The sequence below is a fragment of the Melospiza georgiana genome, chromosome 6 (genome assembly GCF_028018845.1).
Source record: "Melospiza georgiana isolate bMelGeo1 chromosome 6, bMelGeo1.pri, whole genome shotgun sequence".
Classification (NCBI taxonomy): Eukaryota; Metazoa; Chordata; class Aves; order Passeriformes; family Passerellidae; genus Melospiza; species Melospiza georgiana.
The window spans coordinates 23,927,636-23,945,883 of NC_080435.1; the positions used below are offsets into that span (position 1 = coordinate 23,927,636).

Below are 18,248 nucleotides of genomic sequence, written 5' to 3' on the forward strand. Positions count from 1 at the left end.
TGTTCTTTCTGGGCTTTTGGGGTTTTTTTATGCTGGGAAAAAGGAATCATTTTTGGCCCAGACCAATTTAAGCTTTTGCTTGATGTGTTTTTGAAGTCCCTGTGAGTTTAGTTCAGGTCATCTCTCAGTGTTTTATGCCTCCCAGTGTAACTGACTGTACAGAGGAGCTGCCCATTTCAAAAGGAACAAACCAAACGCCGTTTGTACTGGTTTTACTTCACCCACCTGACCTGGGATTTTGCAGCAGGCCGCACAGGCTTCAGGTTTCTGGCTGAAATGACTGGGAAACCACCGAGCTCACAGAGACTCATCTGGGATTCTTCTGATGCAGGTGGTTTCCCATCTAGTGGTAACTGCCCTGAAAGGAGCTTTTTCTGCACTAGACAACAATTAACACGTTAGAAGTTAGCTCTGCAGTTTCATTTTTCATTTCCTGTGCTGCACAGAATCAGTTGTAATGTGAAGTTTAGTCAGTGGGAAACTCAGAAGGCAAATACCAAATTTCTAATTTGTGACAGGGAGGACAAGCACTTGGCCTTTTGCATAATTTTTTAAGGAAATGCAGGACATATTTTACAGGATAAAAATTCACAGGATAATAATCAAATACATAGGTTATAAGCTTGACCGTCTTCACTGAAAAGAAGCTGCTTCTGCTGTGTTCAGCTCTGAAAATAATAGTAATAATAATAGTAATAGTAATAGTAATAATTGATAATGTGCAGCCCTTATTTTAAGAGATATTTTGGACTGTGTATTAGAACAGAGATTATAATTTTTTTTCTCATTTTATTTTGTATTAGTATCTAATTCCTGTCCTGGGTCCAGTTCTTTTTTTACATTCTTTTAGTTGGCTTTAATGTTTTTCAGGTTTATTCCATATTCTCTTAGCTGTAAAAGCTGTCTGAGGGAAGGCACAGAGAAGAAGGCAGCTTAACCAACTGGCTTTTAAAACCAACTGTCTTCTGTAAAGGTCTTGTGGGACACAAAACCTTCCCCTGATGAGAAAATACCAGCAAGCACTCTGTACCATCCAACACCTACTGTGTTTTACCCTTTATTCACATGAACCACCAAAGGGCATTTTACTATGACTAATTTCCTTTAATGTGAAAAAAATAAAGTCTTCAGGCAGGGAAAAAAAAATTTGCTTCATTAAAAAGACACGTTGGTGTGACAGGCAGGCAGTTACCTACCCATGGCTCGAAACACCCACGGTTTCCTAAAATATCAACAAAAGGTCTTCAGCTTTTCAAATGTGTCAAACCTAGAAAATGTCACGTGCTTTACTCACAGCACCAGGGAGTTACAACCATTCAGCATTTTCAAGGCAGTTAAAGATAAATGTAAATTAAAAGACGACAACAGTTGGGTTTTACCAATTTTATTTCTAGACTTTAGATTTTTTTGCTGGAAACTTGTCTGTTACAGGTCTGTTGGTGAAAATGTGCATTTCAGACCAGTGATGCCAATAAGTACAATATAAAAATGTACAAATCTGAATTGCTTTTGTTTACTACAGATTGTTATAATAACGTGACAAATAAAGCATCTCTGTTGGCACGTGAACCCACTTATCTGGATTTGGCCTTTTTCAGTACATACAATATTTCAAAAAAAATTTGCAGTACACACTACCACTCAGTGTAACACATAATAAAACCAACAAGCACTAAACTCAATAATCATGTTTGGTTCAGGGACACAGAGATGCCACAAACAGAAGTGTTTTATGAGGTAAGCAGTAAGAAATGTTCCTGAAATTTGGACAGAATGTATCCAGTCCTCCTGGGTCCTGCGACTGCTAGTAGCATTGCAATGCTTATTTATGCACTATGTAGGATCTTAACTGCATTTGCCTCAAAATGAGTTCTAATTCTGTTTTGGTTTAGCAGCATACAGGCAACAGCTAGATTATTCTTCAGCATACAACTCTGTTAGCTGGCTTATTTATGAGATTTACAGGCTTTTTTTAAATTAGCATTATGCTATAATTATTAAAAAAAAAAAAAAAAACAACAAAACAAACAAAAAAACCCTAGTATATCATAACAGATTAAACACACAAAATACTTAGAGCTCCAGAAGATAACCTATCATACCAAATGATGTGTCCTAGCTGAGGGAGAACCACATCAGGTGGCACACAAGAGTTATATTATACTGCACCTTTCATATATCAATGTGGCTAGTAACACAACTTAAAACTACTATGATAATAAACCCCAGATCAGACAAAGTATCCAGCTTTATAAAATGCATAACAAAAAACAAAAAAACAAAAAAACAAAAAAAAAAAAAAAAAACCAAACCAAAAAACCCCCAACCCTTGACATAAATTGATCTTCTGAAATGTCTGCTAGTTTTTAAATTAATGCAGAGACCCATTCAGAGCAATGTTTGATGCATTTCTGTTTGCAGTAGAACTATGAGGCACTGTAAGAACATCAAAACCTGGTCTAGACACGGGTAACTGAAGTATGAGGTATTGTGAAACAGGAACCTTTTTTGGAATAGAGCAGTAATCACATTAAGTAAAAATTGATCACATAAAAAAAATCTACAAAAAAATGATGTCAATAATATAATTTTCTATGAGAAAATTAAAACCTATTACATGGCAGTATATGACATTGTATAACAAAAAAAAAAAAAAAACTGATCCACAAAATAGCAGCAAAACACAATGACAAAGATACAGAAAAGCAATGTTAATTTTTTTTCAAACCATGCTGGGAATTTATCCATAGCAGCTCAATAAAAACGGAGCATCCACTCCTTTTCTTTTGTCTTTTTCTCTTTTTTTTATCTTTTGAATTTTTTACATTTTTTCCTTTTTTTGTTCTTTTTTGTTGTTGTTGTTGTTGTTTTTTTTTTTACAATCAACACCTTAGCGGCAGTTTTCTCACATACATCTCACCATCACATTCTCCTCGAGCATCAACTTCAACAGCTATGTCCACGTCCCTTCAGCTACTTTCTAAAATAATAATAAAACGATACATAGCCAAGATGTGCAAATTTTCTATTTGTACTAAATTAAAAAAAAAAAACCAACCAAAAATGGGGCATATTCTGGAATAAAATCTTCTTTCAAGTACTCCAATTTTCATATCTATTAACTATGGCGTTTTTCATGGTTAGACTGCTTTTGAAAATGTATAGGAAGGGGCCAAATAGACTGCCTGGTTTTGGGTTTGTTCTTTGAAGCGTGTCCTTTTTTTTTGCTTTAATAAGCTGGGTTAAAACTGCAACATCAAGGGTAGAAAGATTTTCTTTTTCAAAAGGGGCAATTGCATTAATTTACAAATCATACTGGCCTTACGAACATCCTCTGCAATAAATATTCTTTTTAGCCTTAACTATAAATTATATATTTTAGTGTTTAAAAACCTTCAGTTGTAAAAACATCTAGTGATAATCCTTAAAACTATGTGTCCTATATGTGAACCTTTAAGGCCCCTAATTTATAAAGATGAGTTGGCACCAAAGGATTCTAAACTCCAAACTTTTCTATAGAAAAGGAAAGAAAGATATCCTGGCAATTTGTGAATGCAATTTTCTCTCACTGGAACACAACCTTCGGAAAAAAAGAATCACCTCTCCTCTAACACCATAGTTAAATGCACTTGCTTTGCAATTCCAAGTTTGCCAACAAGCACTTTATATATTTCCAAACCATTCCATTAAAAATAACAAACAAACAAAAAAAAAAATTCCCACACAATAAAAGAATGTATTTCCTATATCTAATGGACTGAAAGTGCTTTGAATGGAATGGTTTTAGAATATTACAAACAAACAAAGAAAAAAAAAAAAAAAAGACTGAACTGTGGATTGAACCTGACCATAATTAGGCTGAATATCTGTGGGGTCAGAACAGCATTTTTACACAGGTAACTACAAAAATAGGAAGATTACAAAAATATAATATATTATGTCACTATTTCGGTTTCTCTTTATAATAGGGTCCTGTATGAGTAGTACATTGGCCTTTCCCAACCACGCTAAGCTGGAACCCTACAAATGCCTCAATGCACAGGCAATCCACAGGCACAAAAAAAAAAAAAAAAGATTAACATATAATAATGCTGCATACTAATATACACTAACTTATGGGTTACGTTAACCATTTATAAGGTGAAGAGGATAAAAAAAAACCTAAGGAAATAAAATAAACATTTACAGATGAATTATAAAGTGACTAAATGCATAAGCAAGCAAGATACAGAAAAGCCTAGAACTGCATTAAAGCTATGCTTTTTAAAGAAAAAGAATATTTCATTTACTATCTAAAAAAAAAAAAACACCCTCTTCTACTTTAAAAATGGTTGGTTGGTTTGTTTTATATGTAAGAAATCAAATCTAATACCTCCCCTGGAGACATTTTGTGTGTTAATGCCTATTTTCACAACATACAGACAAGAACACTTCAATATAAAAACTAGTTGATTATTATTGTATAAAATCCTCTATTTTTGTAGCACAAACCCCTGGGGGTAATGCAAATACTATTTTTTCTTTTTTTAAGACAGTTTTTGGGGTATTTTTTGTTTATTTGTTTGTTTGAAGTCACAGATGGAAGGGAGACAGAGCGAGGAAAAAAATATAACAAGACTGGTTTTCCCTTCTGGTATAAAAACGTCCTGGAGAAAAGGGTTTCTGGGGGGGAGATCCTGACGCCGATTCCATCTCAGATGCCCTTTCTTTGTCTGCTTTTCTTGCCAAGCAAATCCATTTAGGAAGTCCTCTTTAAATGTTCACGTCTCGCACATCAGTAGGCGTGCAGGAGAGGTCTGCTTCGTCCTCTACAGTCTTTGTTTCTGAGGATACGTTGTGCTGCTGTGCCTGGCGTAGACTGGACTCCAGGAGGGACTCAATCTGTTCTTGGCAGGCTCGTAAACAATCCTGCAGGAGGGTGCAATGGAAAGGGGAAAAAAAGAGAGAGAGAGACCCAAGAGTCCTTTAGAAAGATCACAGGGTAAAATACTGGTTTCTTGACAAAGCAAGAGAAATGTCACCAGGTTATCTGGGAGAGCAGCAGGCTGGAAAGGACGGTGGGAAGAGCAGAAGCACCTGACAGTGAAAGGACTGGCTAAGCAAGCCTGTTTTTTTGCGGATTGTACCTTGCACTGCTGCTTCTCTGCCTGTGCTGTTTACAGCTCTCTACAAGCCCACTGCTCACAACTGTGATTTCTGCTTTTACCCCAGGAACCCTTCAGCAGTGGAGTTTGCTAGAAGCGATGCTCACCAGCACTGACTTTTCTCCCAGGGCTAAATTCCAATGACAGAAATGCCATTTATATGTTGAGATTGCCTGCCAGCTGCTGCAATGTCCAGCTGTGGGCAGCTGATAAACTCCTAACCCTGAAAGCATCTCCAGAGATTGGACTGGACTGCCAGACCCCAAAAGGGAGAGGTCTCTCAGGAGCACCACAAAGCGCCTCCCTAACCATGCACTACATAGCCCATCCAAGCTACCACATCCACCTGGAAATCTCAGCCAGGGTGAGACATTTTCCTCTCATTTCCGCTTGTGAGACATTTCCCCCTCACTTCCAAAGCGCATTCTCCAAGCTGGATGTGCACACACTCCTCCTGAGGGTTCAGGAGGCTGCACAGGCCTCGCTGGGAATTAAAAAACTGCAAAGAACTAAGGAAGGTCCTGTCTGTGGTGGGGAAAGGCAACTTCCCCCAGGCATTATGCCACACCATGAGGAGAGATATCAGATTCCCAGCCAGCAGAATTGGAGAAGGCCTTTTAGCTCAACCTGCACAGCTTCCTGCAGGCTGTGGAGCCCTGCACACCCACTGCAGAGGCAGAGAAATGGTGCCCTAAACAGCCCAAACAATCCCTCAGCATTTTGCCAAAACTCATCCAGTGTGCTGTTTACCCTTATCTTTATAACAAACACGGTAAGCTTTTCCCCCCAACATCTCGAACTCTGTGCATGAAGGACTTTGAAGTTTCCTTTCAGCATTGCCTTTTCTGATTTAACCTATGACATGTGTTAGCCCTTGCGGTGAACCCAGTCTTCCATGATAAATTGCCGTCAAAAGTGTTAGGATGTGCATGACTGAGAATGAATGTTGTTTTCCTGAGAGGGTGACCTGCCTGCTGTTTTCTTTATTTCCCAGTTTCAATTCTGCCTTCATTCAGAGGCTTCTTGTGTGATCTACCAGCTTTTCACTGATTTCACTACCACAAGAATCTCCTCTGCCACCAATAAGGGCACATGGCATTTGGGGTAAAATAAGATTAGAAACCCAAGCAAACAATTCTCTGCAAGTCCTTTCTGAGAGAGAGGGAGGTTAATCCTACCTCTAAGCAGATCAGACCATCAGTTACAGCTCACTGAAAACACATAACCTATGACCTTTCCTGGTTTAAAGCCTAGTGTAATATTTCCTCTTGACAGAGACACACAGCGTTTTAAATGACAAAAAGAAACGCCTCATATCCTAAAGTCATCATCATGCCTTTGGCTCCTGCATACCTCTGGCCTCCACAATAAGGTCTCTATGAAGTCCCTGCACCCAGCCCTCCTCCAGATATGATGGATCAATCCTGACTGTAAGGCTCCCCCTTGGACCACAGGCACAGTAAAAGAGTCCACACCAGCTTTAGGTGATCCTGGCTTTACAAAGCCACCTCTGGGGATAATTCTCTTTTAGCACGTTCAGTGGCCCAAACGGAAAGCATTTTAACTTTTCAGAGCAGAATGAATCGTCTTGGGTTTTGTTTTAGGGGTTTTTTTTCAGGTGGGAGTACATTTCATGGTGAGTTTTGATGGGAACTTTGTGGGGATTTTTTTTAGTCCTGACCATTTGCATATATCGTGTTTGAGCTCTGAAAACTAAAACCATTCAAAAGAATTTCTATAAATACCTATTCTTCTCCCTCTGGAGTCCAGTTATGAATAATTACATAGGACTATGTAATTTAAAGGTACTTTTTGTCCAGAGATTTTTTTTTTCATTTAAAATTCTCAGAGTGAAGCATGCTGTAACTGTTTTTTTTTTTTAAACAATCTTTACAATATATTATGAACAGACTGCCATAAGTTACAGTTGAATGAAAACTTTTTTTTTACTCTTTAAGGCATTTTGTCCATGTCTTATTAACATGGCTATTAGATAAATAGTTTGCCTGTAGGAATGCATTAGAGTTAGCAAAAAAACAACTGCAAAACATAAAATTCACTGTGAACGACCTCACCAAAGCTGTTTTCATTCTCAGTACTTCCCAACACTGAAAAGCAAATACAAAACTTGTGCATTACTCTGATAACTTCTCCCAACAACTTTTCTGCTTCACTACCCAAATTTTCAATGCCCACAGTTTGTTCAAGGTCATAAACCCTTCCTGGATTAATTAAGCTCCTCAGTAAAAAAAAAAAAAAAAAAAAAAAAAAAAAGAAAAAAAGAACTTGCTAGCTTAACTGATGTGGTCAAATACCTTTAAGACACAGTGGACATGATCAGGCTCCAGGGTCACACAGTAAAGGAAACAAACAACAACAAAAAAGGAACTGCCTGGAAATCCTTTGTTCCTGCCTGACCCATTGTGGATAACAAGCACATGTTTGAAGGTGCCTCTGAGAAGGGGCAGGCAGGAGGCAAATTCCAGTGCACGAACAGACAGCATGGAGACCCAATCTAATCTAGTTCAGCAAATTTCTGGCCTGGAAATGAATGTCAGGTAAAATTCCATCTGTTTGGGTGATGGGGTCAAGAATAGAATGATGGAAGACAGCCCAAGACTTCTAATTGTGATTATCTGACTTCTAATTACCCCTGATCAAAGGCAAAATGGGAAATTGGACTCCTACCAACACATAAACATGAACCATAAAGGAATTCCAATCAGGTGATATTCATTTATTCATTCTATTTTAGATTCAGCTCTCTTTGAGACTGAAGGTAAAAAAGTGTAATTATGTAACCTGAAATCCAACAGACCTGTGCTCCAGCTAACAGATCATCAGGGGGAACACCAGCCCTGCTCTTAACATTCCAAGACTATCCAACATAAAACCTGTTCCCTGACAAGGGGGACCATCACTGGTTCCATACAAATCCTAGTGAAATGGGATAGCAGGAATGGCATTTGATACCATGGGTCACACAGACAGGTATTTGGCAACGTCTCCCTGCAGGGGAATCATGCTCTGTACGAAACCAAGCAGATTCCTCTCCCAGAACAGCTGCAGTGGAAGTTGTTGTTCCCTTATTCCATTCCAAACACAACAATATACCTGTGCATACACAGAACTTTGTGATGCTAATTTTATGTAGCAATCCATACAAAAATCCTTATTTCTACCTAACACTTGAATATATTTAACACTGGAAGCTGGAGGGGAGGTACTCCCTTTTCAAGCTGTCAACCAAGTCCAGGTCAGATTGTGGCCTTGCAATGACTCAGGACAATTAAAATGAAATCATTTTTAAAAATTCTCTTTTCTTCCTAAAGCAACTTTGTTTTCTTTTTCAAGAGCTCTGTCATCAACTAAGTCAAGTCACATAAGGACAGGCAGTTGTTCTGCATGATGTGAGAGAATCCACTTCAGTGCCCAGTATCAGGAATGGTTAAATCATCTTGCTTGAATCAAGATGCTGCCTGGACAGACAGCAAGCATTTTCCCTCAGTACCTGCTTCAAACATCTCACCCTGGACAGAGGCCAACCACACACTGGAATTATCTGCATTGTTCACAAACTGACTAAAAGCACCACACGTGCGTACCAAACTGAGCAGCCCATTAGTTCAGCATTTCTTAGAGAATTCAGCATTTCAGGTGCTTAGGGCATTTAACACTTCCACACTGCATTACTTCAGCTGCAGTGAGGTAAGTGGCAAAAAGAACGTGCTCAATACTGAGGCACCGTTCAGGTGATAACATAAAATTACAAGCTGAGATACTGCATTTACAACAATTGTTTCACACAGTCTATATAAAGTAAAATATTCATTTGAGAATAATTAATTGCAATGAAATTGCTCAATCCCATCAACAAAGCCCAATTACAGAAACCCAGTTTTGCAGTGGATGGACTGGGACATTTTTCTATGCATTTAAATTATTAACATGTAAAATAATTTAACAGCATCTCCAAGATTCTGCTCCTAACCACAGAGTTGTCTTTATTTGACTCATTGTCCAGCTCTTGGAGACCTCACAAGAATCTTTTTAAAGCATCCATTTATTGGTCTTCCACATTGTTACAAAACAAAGCTCAACTCTGCCCCAACTTCACACACCATTATGACATGGATCATTGACTTTAGGTCTTCCTTGTAGGCTCCCTTCCTGGCCCATTCACTCATGAAAGGTTTATTGCTCACTAGTTACTGATGTGCATCTCCTGGAAGCTGCAGAGCAAAATGAAGGGTCCTGTGAGGACCATCTACCTTGTCAGAAAGTCGTGGGACAAGCACTCATTCCAAAAAGGAATTCAATACCAGCTACTGTGAAGGTCCAGCACGTAATAAACCAAATTAGATCATTAGAACTCTTTTAAGAAGAGCTTTTTCACACCACTTGGCACAATAAAAGGCCTCAAGAATGGTCAAAGATAAGGTCAGAGTTACCACGAGGTCTCAGCAAACTGTTTCCTGGTCTTATTCCCCAAGTTTTGTTTTACAGGGGCTTCTGGTTTAATTACTCCCAGCCAAACACATCCTAAATTGGGGCAGGGCTTCCTCCTGTCCCAAACACCAGAGCTGGATGTGCCATTAACAACTGGGCATCACAGATTATCACAGTGGGCATCACAACAGCCAAACAAGCAAGAGAACACATTGAGAACCCCCACTCTGAGGCTTGACCTCTCCCAAGATTTACTGTCAGATTAGCTCCCATGCAGCAAGCAGGCATTCATTCTTAAAAAACCCTTAATGCAGGAGATCAACCGAGAGGAAGAGTCACTTACCGGGTCACATTTGATAACTTGTGATAGGAAATGTGTGAGGCATTGATAGGAGAGGAAAGTGTTAGTGTTCCCCAGATGCAGGCCTTGCACAGCTGCTACCACGCTGCCAGCTGCGATCATGGAGGGTGGGTTTGAAATAAATTTAATATCTGTATGAAGAAAGGAGAGAAACAAAAAAAAAAAAATAAAAAAAAAGAAAAAAAAAGAGAGAAAAAAAAGAAGACTGAAATGATTGCTTTAGGAGAAGCCTGTCCATACACATACACTCTTTGTACCAGCATGGCTTTCAGCTGCCAACTATTGCATCCAAAAAGGCAGTGAGAACGGTGAGCAGAAAGGTGCCTCCTGCTGTAAAACTCTTACAGGTCCAAACCTGCAAACACTTATCCACATGAGCAACTGCTCTGCAGAGAGTGGCCCTTCCTAGCACTGGGCCTGGGAGGCCATTCATCACTCGGAGGCACTTTTATCATAAGCAGGGCCCCCATTTGTCCAGGTTTAAATGCTTTGCTCCTGTGAATAATGCCATGGGGGGTCAATGGCACTGCACATCTGAGAAAACCTGTTCACATCCTGCAGTGTTTTGCATGGTCAGACCCAAGGTGCACTCTAACAACGAGTCCTGGGCCCCTTTAATGCAGAAACTTTTGCTCTAACACACAAAGGAATATTGCTTTAATGAACAACAACATCAACAAAAAGAAAGAAAAGAGAAAGACTGCTTAACCCTGTCAGGAGGCAGATAATCCATATTTAAATTAAGGTTTCATCTTAAAAATGCTTTGTCTCAACCTAGTCTCTTGTCAGTGGCTGCCATCCATCCTGGCAACAGGGATTTAATGTAAATGTGGCATAACTAAGTGACGGGGGTCCCAAGAATTGGCGGACAATCAGTTACATTCTGATGTGACACCATGCTGACAAGAGGCTGGGCCCCCTTCCAGACTGCATTGCTGTAGGTCTCTCCACAAAGCCACTCCCAGGATCCCTTAAGGGGCTATCTCTGCCATTTAGCATGTTTTGCCTTTGGGTTTGTTTGATTTGGTTTGGGTTTTTCTAGTTTGTTTTTTTTTTTTTAATAATAATAATAGTCTACATTTTAATGATAAGACTCTTTTCTGCTGAGCAGGAATGCATTTGATCTGTGGCAGTGAACACCTTGGAGGAGAATCAGGATCAAAGGAAGCAAGTGGCACAAGTCAAGGTCCAGTTTTGTGAGGGAGAAAGGGAAACACTGCAATGTACACCAGAACCTGAGATACATTCCTTCAGCTTTTATCAGAACACAACTTCCTCTGGGTTGGAAAAATATAAACCATCTGTCAAAGCCCTGAATGAAATCAAAGGAATGGACAGCTTAGAGGGCTCAGTGGAACTGTTTAAGTATTAAATCATGCATCTCCTTTATTATGATAAAATAACTTTTGTGTAAATGTTTTACCAGTGGAACTAAAGCCTTCAGGACTCCATGGAAGTCCTGGCTCTGAATCTGTTTATTCAGACACCTCTGACACTCCACTGTGGCCTTGACCAATACCCACCTTCAAAGGGGCATTTGGCCCAGCATCCTGCAAACCTCCAAAACTGAACTGATACACGAAATTCTGGCCAAGCTTTGGGGATGCACTGCCAGCGAAAAGGCAAGCCTGAGCTAAAGTCATCTCGTTTATGTTAAAATAAACACATCAAAATAAATTTGGCTTGCCCCTTTTTCCTAACCTGCCTGTTTCCAGGCAGATGTAAACACATCCACCTTCTAGCATGCTGCTGTCATTCCCAAAAGAACTCCTAAAAGCTCTGCCATTCCAAAGCCAGCCCTGAACTGAAATAGTGACACAGAACTGCAGGTGGACTTTGGAAATGGGGGATTCCCAGCAGGGATCCCCCCAGGATGGGGTTGCTCAGAGGGATAGAGTGGCAGTGCCTTCCCGACACTGTTTACGATGCTCCACAAATGGGACATGACCAAAATGTGTCACTGTAATGAGCCTGTCCTGACAGGATCATGTTTGGGATTAATATTTGTGTTCTTCTTTTAAATGGAGCAGTAAACAAGAACATGAATTCGTAGTCACACCCTCATTCTTTCCAAGGTGGAAAAGTGATAATGAAGTTTAAATGACCAGTTTGTGTCTGTCCCTATAACCACTCCAGACAAGCAGCATGGACTGCCTTTTTGTTGCAACTCAACAAGGAATTATTTGTGGCAGAGGCCACTAATTTCAGCATATTAATCAGGGGGCCCCTCTCGCCTGTAATTGGATGCCCCCAAGTGAAGAGTGTGGCATCATTGTCAGCCTCCATCGCCTCATCTTGCGCTATTGAGCACTCAGGAACAAGGGGGCTTCGGTGAGATGAATTAGACCTGACACAGCCACAATGGGGTAGGGGGCCCCATCAATTGAAGCACACATCCCCAGTAGCCTATCTGAGACTTCATCCAAAAAGAATAAACAACTTCAGCGTTGTTAAAAAGAGAGAGAGGGAGAGAGAGAGGAGGGGGAGGAGAGAGAAGAATGCCAGCCACCCTGAAGGGAGGACAAAGCAGGCATATAGGCGCTGCAGCGCTTTAAAAAAAAATTCCTAACAAGGCGAGTCACCCCTTTTCCTTTTTAAATGGAGCAGCAATTCCATCCGTCTGGAGAGCTGGGGGCTATGAATGAAAATCTTTTCATTGAGGCAAATCAAAACTGTGAACATAAATCACTTGCTGCAAGATGCAACAGGTTCCAACTGGTCACATACCTTGAGACTTCCAATTTTATAAAGGCCAGAGAATGGGAGAATTGTAACATGCTCATTTCAAAGGGAGATCTTTCTTTCTCCTTTGGAGAGGACCAAAGCAATAGCAATAATAACAGCAATAATAATAATAATAATAATAATAATAATAATAATAATAATAATAATAATGAGCCTGGTATGTTTTGATAACCAGAGGAACATAATGAAATGCTGAAGCTCCAATATTTGTTGCTATTCATTGTTATGCTTGTATAGAGCTGCAGTTCTCCCTCAACACCGGTCTTAACTTGGGCCAAAAGAGGCCTGCTTCCTTTTGAGCTCTCCCTGCCTTGCTCTGCCATGCCAAAGTCCCATTCATTAAGCTCAATTATGTGTTAACTTCAAACAAGCCCTGGTAATTTTTTTTTTCTTTTCTCTTTTCTTTTTTTCTTTCTTTTTCGCTTTTTCTCCCAAACCTACCACAGCACAAAGGCATCCTTTGGTGAAAATGGATTTTTCAAAACCAAACCAAATCGAACAAATCCACTTCTGCTTCTACTAACCAGACAACTGGAGGGGGAGCCTAGGAGGAATTCCCCTCAACTTCACCTTGCAGTGTAACATTCTTTTTCTGGAGCAAACACATACACACTCATCTACAAACTCTTCCACAGGCTTCACCTTGGTAAGCCAACTGGCCAAGGGTTTGTTTTCTAAGCAAGCATTATTTTGCAGTGTCTTCACAGGAGAACCTCCTTTACAGAAGAGGACACAGGCAGAGGAGAGACTGCACTTGCCCCTGAGGCCACTTAAACGAGCTGTCAGTGTCCCCAGTGGACTTTGGATCGGGCCCCACAGCATCCAGGCAGCACAAGGCATTTGCAGTCCATCTAGGTTCATTTTGGCAAGGGGAAATGCAGCACGACCCAGCAACAGCAAAGCAAAGTCCAGATGCTGCTTAAGCCACATGTGATCTTCACTAGCCAACAAAGAAGTCATGAGAAAAGCAAAAAGGTAGAGAAAGGCCTGACATCCAAAAATAACAATAAAAACACAGAGCCTAGTGGCAGCCTTCCTGAGTGCTCCTTCCCCAGGCAATATTCCCAGCTCCAGTAGGGAGCTGCAGAGGGCCCCAACTGGTGAGCTCAGCACTGGTTTTTTTAAAAGCTCAGTAAAACTCCCAGAACATGGTTCTCATTTACTGATCCATTCTCCAGCTGTGGTGTGCAGCAGTGTTAAATAAAGGCTCTGGATGTGCTTCCTAAAAGAAACATAACAACACCGACAGTAGATCAAAGTACTGGACTCTTAGCAAGTCTCCAACCTTTGAACTACTCTTGCTTTCATCCCTGTCATTGCCAACACAACAACCTAGGTTAAACATCCCCACATCCAAAGGGGAGCCCGGGTGGCCGTTCTTTTTAGCTCCAAACTTAGCAAATCATGCCTCCAGAGTCGCAGCAGCCTCGGATCTGGCAGAACCTGGCATGGAGGGACAACACTGGACTTTCCCAAAACGTTCCTGCTGGTGGTTTGAAGGTTGTGGCGCTCCCAGCACCAAGCATTACTCCAGGCAACCTCACCTATGAGCTGCCCCTTACGCTGATTTTAGGCCCAAGATGAAGAGCAACGCCACTGTTTATAAACTTCTCTTTTATGGCTTGGTCGTTCTACCTTTAAGGCCTCGCAGCGGGGCTGGTTCTGTGAAATAAAACTTTTTTTTTTTTTTTTTAAACTTTGTGGGGTTTTTTTTTTTTTTTGTTCCTTCTGAGCTCCTGCCATCTTCCTTCCACTTTTTTCACACCAAATCCAACCTCTGGAGAACAAGCCAGACGGCACTAGCGGGTGCCACCGGCCGCGCGCGTCCGTCCCGCCGAGGTTTTGGAGCGTGGATACCACGGCTCCTGGGCGTCTTTGGAGGCTGGCCCTGCTCATGGCTCCAGCACAGCACGTGGTCACGAGGGTGCAGATGGCAGCGGCTCGGTCCTGTGCCAGGAAAAGCCTCCGTGCCGCGTGGCCCTCCTCCAATCCACCGGCCACCGAGGACGGAAGGGAGGGGGGAAGAGGCAGCTTGAAGAGGGAAGGTTTAAAACCCCCACGCAGTGCCATTCACAGGCAAAATCTCCCTCTGCCTCATCCTAGAGAATGAATCCACACAGGGAGGGATTCCCTGCACGGGCAGTGAGCCTTTTGCAGCACCCACATAAACCCAGTGTGGGGAGGCGAGGAAATCATGAAATCATGAAATCACACCGTGCTGAGCTACAGACAGTGATGGGGGGTCCCCCTCCCTGATATTCACACAAAACTCCGACTCAGAGGCGAAATATCTTCTGAAAATAAAAAATACTTACCTCTGGCAAGGTAATCCACCTTCTGCAAACAAGGGGCAATAATCGGGGCTTAAACTACCTCCCCGCAGCTCTGAGACCAACAGCTATGGGAAGCTTTACAAGCCAGGGGGTGGGCGCATGGTGTCGGGGAGCAACGCGCTTTGCGCAACGTGCAGGGCTCATACCTGTAGCGCACAGAGCCACAAAAGTCTGAGCATGTTTACGGATGATCTGCTTGGTGTCCTCTGCCAGAGGCATTTTAGTGAGGAAATGTTCAATGAAATCGTGGGGCGTCATTGCGGCCAGATTCCATTTCAGCTTATTCACCAGCAGCAGCTCCATTTGCTGCAAAGAGAAGAGAGAGGGACGGGAAGGGGGAAGGAGAGAAGCGGAAGGAGCAGGGGGTGGGGTGGGGGGAGCGTGGTTAGAGCCGCTCGCACACGGTGGTGCCGGGGCTCGGCAGCAGCAGCAGCGGCAGCGCCGGGCCGGGAGCGGCACCGGGTCCCCCCGCGCCGGGGCAGCGCCCGCCGCGGCCGCCAGGGGGAGCCCGCGGGCCGCCCAGCGCCGGGCCGGCCGCCGGTGCCGCTCCCGCTCCCGATCCCATCCCGGCCCCATCCCGGCCCGCGCCGCATCCGCAGCTCCCGCCCGCCGCTTCCCAACGTGCGGCGTTGCCGTCATTTTCCCCTGCTTTTTTTTTTTTATATTTTTCTTAAATTTTTTGCATCGATTTTTTTTTTTTTTTTATTCCTGAAGCGACTGAACGTGAAATTACCAGTAATTCGTCGGGTCTAATGGAGTTATCTGTATAAATGCACAGTTTTTCTGCGGTCAGAGGAATAGTTTCCTTCATTTTTGAAGCCACAAACATGCAGGTAGCTCCGAGCAATTGCAATCGGCTTTTCTTGAGGGGTTCGAACGACAAAAATCTGTCCAAATAATTCATAGCCAAGGGGAAAACTTCCTCTTCGCACTTCTGCTCCTCGCAAACCTGCAAGAAGGAGAGAGATCGTTGAAGAATAATTTAATTGAGGCGAAAGACAGGCTTGTCCCGCTGCTCTCGCCCTCCCTCCTCCCTCACCCCCAGGCTTTGAAGGGCAAGGTTGAAGGAGACGAGGAGGAAACGCAGTTGGGGGAAAATGGATAAATATGGGAAAAGCAGAGGCATCAAAGAAAACGAAAGTCACGAGTGACAAAGTGGGGGGAAATGTTGCGTTAGAAACCCGCAGGCGATTCATGGCAAAAGGGGAGGAGGGTAATCGAAGAAGAGGTCTGTGCCCAGTTTTTCAGCCCCTAAGAACAAATTTTTAAAAAGGGAAGAAGACGGAAAGCGGAGGAAAATGCTAACCCCCGTGGTCGGTAACGGGGTGCAGAGCCGGGCTCGGCCCCGGGTTTATTTATTTCGCTTTTATTTTTTCATCTTATTTGCCGTTGTGCTGCCGATTCCCCTCCGGTCGAGACACAAAGGTGGCGTCCAGCCTCATTTCCCCAGACGTCATCTTTTCAAAAAATATTTAAAAATATTTAAAAAATTATTCGACCTCTCAAAAAAGGCTGAAAATGAAGCGGCAGGGGTCCTTTACCGAGCCCCGTGCCTCTGGTGCTGCTGGGGGGCTCCAGGAGGATCCCCCGAAGTGAAATCCACCGCCTCCCTCTCTCGCCCTGCAGCACAGCCGGGCGCGACATTTCCCTGAGCAAGGCAGGGCGCTGCGGTTTCAAAAATTAATTAAAAATACATCGCGGGCACCCACGGCTTCCGAAAAGGCATGAAAATGTAGCCCAGCTCCTGGGGCTCCCTCTGGGACCCCCCCCAGACGTGTCTCGCCAGGGACCGGGCCCTTTCCAACTGTGTTTTCCCAGGCGACCTTGCCGCTTGCTGCCGCAGCACAAGCGTGCCTTTGAGGGGTGACCGCAGCTCCAGCCTGTCTTCACGCTGAACAAAGAAACTTTCACCCTGCAGCTCCCCCCAGAAAGGCCGGAGCCCCTCGGGCCGGTCCCCCTGCCCGCAGCCCCAGCGGGGTCCCCCGGCCCCCGACCTTCCTCCCCCGGCCCCTTCCCCCGCTCCCCCCGCCACACACACACACACACACCCTTGGCTTTGCTCCCCGGGACTTTCTTCGTTTTTCTCCCGATTAATAAACACTTTTTGCTTTGCAAATAAAAGAACAAAGATGGCGCATAATACTGGCACGGGCAGCCGCTTGCATACGTGTACAAGGATATTAATTTAAAATAAAAATCCCCCAGAAAACACGGGCTGGCAGCAGGGGCCGGCAGCGCGGCCGGGGGTTCGGCGGCCGGGCCGGAGCCGCTCCCCGCCGGGCCCGGGGAGCCCCGAGCCGGCTCTGCCCCGGCTCCGCCGAGCCCCGACGGCCGGGAAAGGCGCCGGGCAGCCCCCGAGCCCCGGGGGCACCGGGCAGGGATCGGGGGGGGGCTCATCCGCCGCCTCTCAGCGCCGGGACCCGGCGGCCGCAGCGGGGACGCGGAGCCGGCGGCCGCCGCCACCTCGGGCCGCGTCCCCTCGCTCCACGCGGGCGTCTCCGAGGGCAGGCAACGTGTGCCGAGCCGGGAAAGCGATCCCGGGGGAAAGGCAGGGGGGCCGGGAGATGGGGCAGCGGCTCCCCCGGCTTAATTCGTTTCGGTGGCCGGAGGTTGCAAGGAAAAAAAGTCGCCGAAAGATACAAACCTCCAGCATCCAAGTGGCAACTATTTTCCTCATATATGGCAAGATTTCTTTCTGCACGCACTTGAAGTAGGAGACGGAGGGCGAGCAGGTCTCCTCCGCCTTGAGCATTGTCTGCAGCACCCTGTCATTGAGGAGGCTGGCATCCAGGTAGGCTCGTCGGATGGTCTCCACCTCGCAGCACAGCAGCTGATGTTCCATGTCTGCCTTCGTCGCCTCGAGTCAGTTCTCTGCAGCAGGACTGAGTCAGTCGCTCGCTCGCTCTCTCTCTCTTCCCCTTCCAGGAGTCCCTTGGATGCTGCTTCTGCTACTGCCGCTACAGCCCTCTGGAGGCTGAAAAACTTTCTAACTTCCAACAAAACTCTCCTGGTGTAGTCTCTGTGACGTTACTGTTGTTAAGCAGAGATCAAAGCACGAGAGAGAATGAGAAAGAGGGAGAGAGCCAAAAGCAAGGGGCAGAGCCCTAAAGCCATCCCATAGGCTTCAAGTCCTTCCCCTTTGCTTAGCTTATAGAGAGCAGGGTTTTAATGCAAATGAGACAAGGGCTCGCTTTCTTCAAGGGCAAGGCAGAAGTG

General features: G+C 44.0%; 1 protein-coding gene across 1 annotated transcript; it reads right to left on the reverse strand.

Moving 5' to 3' along the window:
* Positions 1-1,368: 1,368 nt before the first annotated feature.
* Positions 1,369-17,989, reverse strand: CCND1 (cyclin D1). The gene is made up of 5 exons (XM_058027030.1): positions 17,677-17,989; positions 15,766-15,981; positions 15,179-15,338; positions 9,937-10,085; positions 1,369-4,908 (listed from the first exon to the last, which is right to left on the reverse strand). The coding sequence occupies exons 1-5, from the start codon at positions 17,872-17,874 to the stop codon at positions 4,753-4,755; spliced, it is 879 nt and encodes a 292-aa protein (XP_057883013.1). The 5' UTR covers positions 17,875-17,989; the 3' UTR covers positions 1,369-4,752.
* Between the last annotated feature and the right edge of the window lie 259 nt (positions 17,990-18,248).